The sequence below is a fragment of the Eschrichtius robustus genome, chromosome 6, assembly GCF_028021215.1.
Source record: "Eschrichtius robustus isolate mEscRob2 chromosome 6, mEscRob2.pri, whole genome shotgun sequence".
Taxonomy (NCBI): domain Eukaryota; kingdom Metazoa; phylum Chordata; class Mammalia; order Artiodactyla; family Eschrichtiidae; genus Eschrichtius; species Eschrichtius robustus.
In genome coordinates this window covers 59,999,248-60,009,491 of record NC_090829.1, presented here as the reverse complement: position 1 = coordinate 60,009,491, position 10,244 = coordinate 59,999,248, and the positions used below count along the sequence as shown (strand labels likewise).

The window sequence follows — 10,244 nt, the reverse complement described above, 5'->3', positions numbered from 1 at the left end:
TTAGGGTCTTGCCAATATTTAAAGAAATTTCTTAGTGCTATATTGCTAGCAAGAAGGGGGGAGAAAAAGAGAAATAAGTAAAATGGGCCCTAGTCAACTTTCATGGCTTTATTCCTAAGGTACCTGTTAAATAGCTGATACATAAACCATTTTAATTAAATCAGGGTTTAGAGGTCAATTAGACAAGACAGATAATCTACCATTTTAAAATAAAAGTTATGCAAAAAACTTAATATTTAAACAATGAATATAAAATGGTACTTATGAAACATTCAAATATATTTGTTTCAAAAGTCAAGAGCTTTTAATTTAACAGAGGAGAGAATGAAATAATTTTTGATAAAAACGATCCAAGTGTTCAATGCACAAATTTAATATTCTCTCAAACAGCAGGATAAGGTGGACCCAAGGAATTCTCACACACCATAATACAATGAAGAAACAATACTTTGAGAGTGTTATCTTCAGGTGAAGAAGTTTAAATCATCAGAGTAAGAAATAACTGTATATAAACATACACAAGAAAAGCCTGAAAAAAATCAAGCTATGAAAAGGGGACCTACAACTGAAATATACTTTGAGGATCACTATAAGAAGCACTTGATTTCTGTAGTCTCTACAAATAAAATAACTGCAGGAGCAGATATTTCTGCACTGGACTGTTATTACTAAAAGACCAAAACCTTTTATTAAAAGCCTTTAGTGTAATGGTGCTGATCCCCATTGGCGTATTAATTTTTTGGCTTATTTCCTTTTTCTTTCTCAAATGCAGCTATCTGATTAAATATATTGAGTAAATTTTGAGGTAATTTTTTTTTAACTCCACTTTCTGAATGCTCTTTGCTACTTAGTCCCTCTTCTGGAACCTCTGTTTTAACATCCTCCTCATAATTACCCTCTCTTTCATATTCTCCTTGATTTTTATTTAATTGATATCTTTGCTCATGTCTACTGAAATCACGTGATCCAGAATAAGTGTATTTTTTATATTTTTCAACTGACTTCCAAGAGTAGTCTGAGCTTGCTGGTGAAGTGGAATATCTCATGGAACCTGGCTCCCACCTTCTATAGTGTTCTTTTCTTCCTTCTGTATCTTTCTCAAATCTTCTATAACCATAAATTTTTATCTTGTCCTCTGAATTCCTATAGAAGGAATCTGAGGAATCTCTTCTACTGGAAAAATGTCTTTCTGATTTATGTGGCTTCTCTGTTTTGCTACTACCTGTCTGAGTTTTATAGCTATTATAAAAATCTCTTGGATCTTCAGACCTACCTCCAAAATCATCCGGAATTTCAACTGAAGATGAAGAAAGAGGGCATCTATCTTTTTCTTTTACCTGTTTCTTTTGATATGGTAACCTATCCTGCTTTTCCAGTAGTTTTTCCACTTCTTGTTTTTGGTTAAGAAAAGATGCTGAAGTATTGGCTGGAACTGGGAAGCACTCATCTTTCTTATTCTGATCTACCTGATTTGAGGATGCCTTAGCTGAATGCCTTTTGGAACTTCGAGAAGACTCTGAGCGATTCCTCTTATGTTTCTTATGCCTTTTGTGACCAGAAGAGGAAGAGGATGAAGAAGAAGAAACTGATTCATCAGCAGAAGAAACACTTGAAGAGGAAGAAGTTGATTTTCTTCTTTTTTTCTTTAGCCTAAAAAAATGTAGTTAACTCATCAGATATGTTGAGTATAAAAATGTTTAATTATCCATAAAGATTTTAGTTCTATTTTATTCTCTCTAAAGATTTTCATAAAAGTTGTGGCTTAGATAAGGAATTATAATAATAATCCTAGTTACTACAAGATCCAATTTTACCATGTCATGACTTTTGGAAAAAAAAACTTGTGTAGACAGTTGTTACTGTAAGCAAATCCATCATTTCTGAAAGACACAGTGACGTTTCCCATATTACCTTAAAAATTTAAGACCATATGAATACATAAAGGAGAGAATTGAGGTTTTATATTTGGCTACCTCTAGTTCATAGTTTTTCCACCTCAGTACTATTAACATTTTTGGCCGAATAATTCTTTGCTGGGAGGGTAGGGTGGTGGTGGGGGAATCCTACATCATTGTAGAAAGTTTAGCAGCATCCCTGACCTCTACCCTCTAGATGCCAATAGCACTCTACCAGTTATGACAACCAAAAATGTCCTCTGGGGGACAAAACCACTCCCAGTTGAAAATTACTGCTCTAGTTCTAAAACATTTCTCCCTAAAATACAGATAATTAAAATGACTTACATATTTTAATTCTAAGATTAAATTTTTTTTTTTTTTTTGCAGAATTCTAGCCTTCCATTCCACTTTGCTTTATCTCTTTTATAGAAAAATTTATAGTACACATACTTGCTAAGAATCATTGATTACGACTTGAAACACTTTTATGTTTTACTTACTTTACCTCCCATATGGCACTTTGGTTCAACTCAGTACCTGCTTTAAGTTTAAGAATACTGAATATCATAGTTTACCTTTTCTCCTCTTTTAAAAGCTTACGTAACTTTTCTGCACTTGTTTCTATTTTCCTTGTTTTCTGCTTTTCTTCCTTTTCAGCTTGTTTTTCTCTTAATTCCAAAGATTTCTTTTAGAACCCAGATATCGGAAAAAACCACACGTTAAAAACAGCAGAATATATAAAACCCAGTTTTCAAAAGACCAACCCCCCAACCAGAAACCAAATGTGGTATACCCAAATCACCATATATCCAGCATTAAACAAGTATTTTTAACATATAAAAATTAATCACACAGGTGTTTGGCATTAATCATTGGAACAGCCAGAACAGTATTGAGGACCAATTGCAGTTGGTATTCCATGAAAAAAAGGGGAAGCCATTGCATCGATTCCCGTGACCCAGAGTGCAAGAAAGGGAAAAAATAAAATACATGAAAAATTATTAAAAAACATTAAAAGTTTAAACAGAACACAAATTTTATAAATAAAATTGAAATAAAGAAATTCCATTAAGGTGAATTGAGGGGGAAATCACCATGTTCAAATACAAACCATTTAAAAAATAGCACAGCCCAGTTGGATGCATGATTATATAAGAAATCATTTTCCAGTTTGAGGATGGGGATGAGCAGCACCAGATGTCACAGACACAGCAGCAATGGTCCAATTCAGAAGAAAATGCATGAGAAAACATCATCATCAGTATTACAGGAAAAGACAGTTTAAAATATTTCTCAAAAAGGTTTTTTATAATTAGTTCAATTACAGTAACAATACTGAATTCTGTAACCACCAGGAAAGCTCACTACAAGGACAGTTCTCAAATCCACGTACCAAATTTAGGCAACGGGAATTTTCTTACAGGGCTATTTTTACTTTTGAGTATTAACAAAACTATGAAGCAATGTCAAACCCAATTAAGAAAAGCTATATCTAAAAAACTCTTCATAATGCCTTAATTAAATGATCTAGAATAGTTTTCCCTAGAAGAAAGTTAAGTTTTGGCATTAATTTCAAATCTCATTAAATTTCTAAGAGGAAATAAAGAATCACCTGCATATATTTATGAAGCTTCTGCAAAGCATCCTCTGCATCTTTAAAAGTTTCATCCAAAGCCAAAGCTTTCTTATAGTAACTTTCAGCATTTAAAAACTTTTCTTCTTCTTCTAACCTAAATTTGAAAGGAAAATTTAGCTTTTTTTTGAGTAAAAATTAGAAGTCCTCAAATATGCATATACGGCAGAGGCGTATATGAGAGAATTTATTAGGGGAAGAACCATGTTCAGCAAATTATTTTCTTTTTTTAAATAAATTAATTTATTTATTTTATTTTTGACTGTGTTGGGTCTTCATTGTTGCGTCGGGCTTTCTCTAGTTGCGGTGAGCGGGGGCTACTCTTTGTTGCGGTGCATGGGCTTCTCATCGTGGTGGCTTCTGTTGTTGCAGAGCACAGGCTCTAGGCTCGCAGGCTCTAGAGTGCAGGCTCAGTAGTTGTGGCGCACGGGCTTAGTTGCTCCGTGGCATGTGGTATCTTCCCGGACCAGGGCTCGAACCTGTGTCCCCTGTATTGGCAGGCAGATTCTCAACCACTGCGCCACCAGGGAAGCCCAGCAAATTATTTTCAAATTGAACAATACTTAAATATTGTGCTTTTACAACTATTTTTTTTTTTTTTTTTGGTAAAAAGACAATATAAAACCACATAAAACAAATCAGAAAAACTGAACTCAAAGATACAGAGAACAGACTGGTGGTTGCCAGACGTGGGTGTGGGGGGGGTGTGGGCAAAGTAGGTGAAAGTGGTTTATCTTATAAACTTCCAGTTATAAGATAAAGTCCTGGGGATGTAATGTACATCATGGTGATTACAGTTAATACTATATTGTATATTTGAAAGTTGCAAAGAGAGTACATCTTAAAGTTCTCATCACAAGAAAAAAAATTTAACTATGTATGATGATGGATGTTAACCAGACTTACTGTGGTCAACACTTCACGATATTTACATATATCTAATCATTTACTGCACATAACCTGAAACTAATATAAAGTTATATGTTAATTATATCTTAATTAAACAAACAAAAAAACGAATAGGAATCTATTACTGATAACTAAAGCCATACTGTAGGTCAAGCATTGGCGTTTTAGTATAATACGTGAAAACACATGATCAACTGATATCCTCTGTAAATCTACTATGATCTTGAGCTTTAGTACAGAATTATATAGGCTGGCTTTTCCTAGTAATTTATGAAGAATTTTCCTTTCTACAGAAAAATTTTCCCAGAAAATTCACTGCTAAAGTTGGAAATACCAAGGCATACGTGTATATCACAACCAGCCTGTAGATAGGATAATTATTAGATCACAAGTCTATGTTGTGAAAAATGAGAATTAGAAAGTTTAGATACACAGCAGTGAAAGGATTTTGCAAAATATTTTCAGGTTTTGGAAAGGAGGAAAAAGTAATTACTATAAAACAAATTTAAAAACCAGTGGGTTCAATGGAATCACTTGTGTCAGACTGGATGAGGGGAGTAAGGGACCAAAGATGATCAACATTTTTGGCCTGGATGATGGAATAGATGGTGTTGTCATTCACTGAGCTAAAAATCACCAATATGTGAATAATAAGACAACCACATGTAAGTAGGTACTAGCTTATGTACCTAGTGAGAAAGTAAAAAGCTGCTCCAAACACTTGGGTCCAAGTAGAAGTTCATATCAGTTAAAAACAAATATTACAAAATTTCATTTATATGAAGTTCTGGAATGATCATACAAACTGGAATGATCAGGCAAATTCATGAAACAGAAAAGAGATGATTCTATTTAAAAAATTAGCAGCAAAAAGATGCTATTAATCATAAACTGGTCTTTAATTATTAAAGCAGAGTGTTAGCAAATTATTTATATTTAAAGTATTATGTTTCTTCAAAATATTTTATAAATTAGACTAGTCTATTAGTCATTAAATATTTATTATAAAACTACTATGCCAAGTATTATGCCAGTATCTCAGGACAGTAAGATAGGTTATAGGGTTTGTTCTTAATGTTTTGCTCTTCGTTTAATCTAAGTCTTGTGGATTTCACTGGACAAAGTAGAGCAATAAGCTGAATACAACAGTGAAATCTTATTCACAGTTAACTAGAGTTCTCAACTTATATTTCCGGCATTATAATTACTAAAATGATGAAATAAATTAGAAATTTCTGTCTATTAAACAAAAACTTCTAGTGTATGTCCAGGAAAAGAATATTTACCTAATTTCTTGTATCTTTACATTTATATTTCTGTGTAATGAAAATATTCAGAACAGTGAAGTCAAGACACTAAAATATCTCCTATCTTAAAGAACCTAAGTAATAAAGAAGGAAAAAAAGGACTAGAAAATGTATAGAGGACTATATTTAAAAAACATTTTCAACCAAAATTGAAACTAAGAGTGTCTGAACTGAGTTAGAGATGCTATTTCCTTATGTTAAGTTCAAGATTTTATAGTACCTGGTTGAATATTAGATCTTTGCTATTAAACAAAATCTGACACTTACTGCCCTCCTCTTTCTACAAGGGTCTGGCAGAGGTACTTTCTTGCATTCCTGTGAGTTGGACAGTTTTCCAATGCAAGCTCAAAATCTTCTATTGCTTTGTTCAGACTTCCTTTTGTTGCATATCTATAGATATGAGACAAAATTAGAGGAATTTATCTTGTGAGCTATTCATAAATCTTATACACATTTACCTTGTAAATATTCCTTAAAACCCATTATCCACTTACAATGCTCCACGAGCTACCAAAGCTTCCACATTTTGTTTATCTATTTCCAGAGCCTTATTGTATTCATTCATAGCATCCACGTGGCGTCCAACCTTAAAATAATCAACTCCAATCTTCACACTAAAAAGGTGTTTGTAAAGCATACATAACAAATATTTCACAGAATATCCAAACAAAATGTCAGCACGAATAAAATTTTAAAGCAAATCAAATTTGGTTAATATTTAGTCTTTGATATTCTCAACATAACTAAGAAGTAGTCTGTCTTTGGATAATTTCATAACAAATACTTATGAAATCCAGATATTGATATACTAATTCCTTTTTTAAAAAATTAAAAATATTGGCTAAACTTAAATTTTTAAAGTTTACAACATAACACCATTTACACCTTTAACAAAGCTAATGTCAAAAAGGTATCATTTAAATTCATTTATAAACAAATTTGGTCTTAAAGATGACAGAAGCATGCTTGCCTTAACCGAACCTTTTAGACTAATGCAAGTGTTGAAAGACAGTCTTCATACCATTTTAAAGCCCAAGATGCAGACTGCTTCTTTCTTAATGCAGAAGCAAAATCGTCTTCAGAGAAATTTTTGCTATTAAAGAAAATAAAAGTCAAACTGTAAATACTTTTTAGGGTAACTATATCTCTCCACCTGACAATAAAAACTGAATCCCAAGCAAGAAATTTGTATTTTATTTACAAAGCAAAATTCTTGAACTCTCAGGAATGACTATTATTGTTAAATATTTTTTTCTGCATCTTTCTCTGCATCTTATAAATTTTTTCTGCATCTACCTGGTCACATGGCACACATCAATCACTGATGAAAGACTCCATTCCAGAAGGAGGGGATCACCTAGTTCATTCAAACTTTGGCAGCAAGCTTAGGATAATCGAGTATTTTCTTCAGTTATGCAGCTTTTGACTTCAGCACCACTGACCTCACCACTTAATAGAATAATACTGATTTACTATACCTTTGCAGGCCTCGCATTAAAGATGGTGGATTAGATTCATCTATTCCTAGTTTTCCTAAAAGGAATTCAACTACTCCTGGATTAACAAATCCCAAAGAACTCTGCATGATATTCTCATAGGATTCTGAAGAAGTGCTATTTAGTTCAACGCTTCTCCTTAAAAAAAAAAAAAAAAAAAAAGTCACAACAAAAATATAAAAATGATTAACACGATTAGCATGTCCCATTTTCATTAAGGAAATAATATTATCACATGGGATTTAAATACTCAGACCATTTTTGTACATGAAAGTGTGGCAATAATGACTTGGTTCCTTTTGCCAAGTTTGAAAAAATTTAAGGGTTATAAAAATAAAATTATCATATTTTGAAATGAGAGAAATTAGAATTCTACTTTGTTAGAAGTTGGGCAAAATTTGCTATTTTTTAGCAAAGAAATTGTTTTCCACTTAACTTGTTGAGACAATGTGGATAAATTACCTGTAGTACAAAGGAAGTTCTTCGGAACTAATTACACCTAATTTAATACCAGATAGGTGTGATGGAAGAGATGAGCTATATAGAGATACAGCAAGCTTTTCATGATATCTGTCGATATCCTTGATTCCAGCTTAAAAAATAAGAAAATTGAGTTGATTAACAAGGCAATGCAAACTAACAAATATGACAACTGTTACTTTTTTATTAATATTATGAAACCGATTACCTCGAATGATGTCACCAATTTGGTAATATGATAAAGGATCCCCATGGTTACTGAGAGAAGGCACGTCTCTTAGTGGACATAGAGCCTGCAATGAGAAGTACTGTAAAACACCAGACATTCTATTCTTTGGTGAGAAGTGTCTTCTTTTATTCTAGCTGTTCAGTAATAGACAGCTAATAGTTGACAGGAACATTAAGAAAACAACTAGCACCCTAGAGTCTAAATTTAAATAAGGATTTTAATAATTTCTGTGCCTAAACATAATAAAACAAGTTTTCTGGTTCAGGTCAAAAACTAAAATCTCATGAAATTTGCAATTAGTTTTAGGAACCACATATAAGTATGGATGATGAAACAAAAAGTTATTTTGTGCTTGTTAAATATAAAACTAAAGCTTGTCCAGAAAGTAGGAGAGTTCCAAAGAAAATGAAATGTGAATTCTTCAAAGTTTACGTCTGTTATCCAGTTTGTGATACCTTCTGCTTTTCCTTCCTTTCTATCTGCCTTAACAGACAGTAAATATCAAACCTTTTAAATTAAAGTGACATACTATTTCAAATTTAGGTCTATTCACCTTGGGCAAAGCATCTTATTATAATGTACAAACCACTTAATTTAATTATTGTAAATACATATTGAATAAATAAGACAAGAATTTGTTTCTAAATTATCCACATACAAGTATCTAATGCTAAATACTAAATAATTAAAGACATATTCAACTAGAAGAAATAACCCCAGGCTACTAATCAATCTCACCATCTCCACTGATATCTCTTTGAGCGTTTAAAAAAGGACCCCACCCCTGCCAACCAAAGGGACCAAAACCCCTCGAAACTAGAAATGGTGCCAGAAACTGTAAATAACTCTATTACCGCTGATTATTTTTTAAAAAGGAAAGGTGCTTTATATTTATACTTTTTACTTAATACTTATTTAATTGTTATTAATTAATACTTATTTAATTCTCAAAACTATGTCTGCAGGGTACACTTAATTACAACTGGATGCAAAGACGTAAGTTTTGCATTGAGATGACATTTTATCCAAAACAGAAACAATCAAATAACTGAAAAGTGAATAACTTACTGTGATTTCTAAGTGGGATATATCTCTCATAATGCCACTGCCTAAACAAATCAACACCATGAAAAACCCAAATTCCCGAATGGAACTAATTCTTCCAATCACTATATCACCACGCTCAATATCTCGAAAAAAGAGCTCTCTCCGGTCCATACTAGGTATCTCCATGAATTGCTCTAAAGGTGGCATGATTGCATAATGCTCTGAAAAAATAATTAACAAAATTACTAACAATAGTTTTGTGTTCATCTGAAGTGCTGTTAAAGCAAACCGCAATCAAACGATTTTAAGATTAATCTCACCTTCATCGTCTTCATTAACTTCAGAAGTTGTAGGTGCATCTGATTTCCAGGAAAGTGCAAAAAGCAGATCCGCTTTTTTGGAAATGAATTTTTGTATTTCAATGTTTTCAACTCTCTTCTCTTTTCTTAAAAAGAAACAAAATTTATGAAAACTGGTTTACCTGCAAAACCTTGTCCAAGCTTCTGCTCACGGCTTTCATCGCCCAATCGGGTCCGTCCTAAGCTCTTGGCCATACATCCTCCGAAAAAAAGTTTTAACCAAGGATTCCCTCATTCGCCGGTCTGTAGGTGGAGGGCGCGGAAACGTAAAAGGGGACAGCCGCGGCAGACACACAAGCCCAAGAGATTTTAGCTAAAGAACCCGCGCCTCTGGTAGTGCAGTACCAGATTTAAAAAGTTCAGCCCGCATCCTGCATTGCCCTCACACCACGAGTGGGCACCCTCCTCCATCCTGCCCTCGGAACTAGCGCCGCAGTTCTCACGTGCTCACGGCCTCGGCTCTGCTCCTTCAGGACTCAGCCGGCCAACTGCGGTAGAGGAGCCCGGAGCTGCGTCCCCTCCCCCGTCTCGCAGCGGCGCCGCCGTCCCATTACCTTCCCTGTAACTGCTGCTGGGGCGGCGGGCCCCGGGCAGGCTCGACCACCGACCCCAGGAGGCTCCGGAAGTGCGGATTGTCCTGCTGTTCGCTCCTGAGCAGGGAGAGCAATGACGGCCCGTGGAAATTCAGTGACTGCCGCATAAGGTCCCGGTCCATGGCTAGAGACTGACGGGCCCAACGACCGGGGGTTGCCAGCCCCCCGTTCCGTGCCCACTACTTCAGTCCGGGAGGCTGAAGAAGCAGCCAGGAAGCCGCCGGAAGCACACACCCAAACACTTCCCCACTGGAGCCTCCCGGAAGTGTTCTGGAGCCGCCCCCAGCGGCAGT

The 10,244-nt window shown here is 34.7% G+C and overlaps 1 protein-coding gene across 2 annotated transcripts; it reads right to left on the bottom strand.

The window, feature by feature from the left end:
• Nucleotides 1-351: 351 nt before the first annotated feature.
• TTC14 (tetratricopeptide repeat domain 14) lies at nucleotides 352-10,208 on the bottom strand. 2 transcript variants are annotated; one of them, XM_068546287.1, is made up of 12 exons: nucleotides 9,913-10,208; nucleotides 9,320-9,444; nucleotides 9,021-9,220; nucleotides 7,932-8,016; nucleotides 7,706-7,835; nucleotides 7,226-7,381; nucleotides 6,769-6,840; nucleotides 6,242-6,361; nucleotides 6,015-6,137; nucleotides 3,511-3,628; nucleotides 2,474-2,583; nucleotides 352-1,650 (listed from the first exon to the last, which is right to left on the bottom strand). In XM_068546287.1, the coding sequence occupies exons 1-12, from the start codon at nucleotides 10,071-10,073 to the stop codon at nucleotides 732-734; spliced, it is 2,319 nt and encodes a 772-aa protein (XP_068402388.1). In that variant the 5' UTR covers nucleotides 10,074-10,208; the 3' UTR covers nucleotides 352-731. The 2 variants fall into 2 exon arrangements, with proteins under 2 accessions (XP_068402388.1, XP_068402389.1); XM_068546288.1 differs by lacking the exons at nucleotides 9,021-9,220; nucleotides 9,320-9,444 and adding an exon at nucleotides 9,481-9,601 and having other exon boundaries at nucleotides 9,913-9,998.
• Between the last annotated feature and the right edge of the window lie 36 nt (nucleotides 10,209-10,244).

Coding starts and splice junctions, on each gene's coding strand:
- TTC14 (XM_068546287.1), bottom strand. CDS start 10,073: ATGGACCGGGACCTTATGCGGCAGTCACTGAATTTCCACGGGCCGTCA. Junction 7,836..7,931: donor AATTGGTGACATCATTCGAG/GTAATCGGTTTC, acceptor TTATTTTTTAAG/CTGGAATCAAGGATATCGAC. Junction 6,841..7,225: donor TTAATGCGAGGCCTGCAAAG/GTATAGTAAATC, acceptor TTTCTTTAATAG/CAAAAATTTCTCTGAAGACG.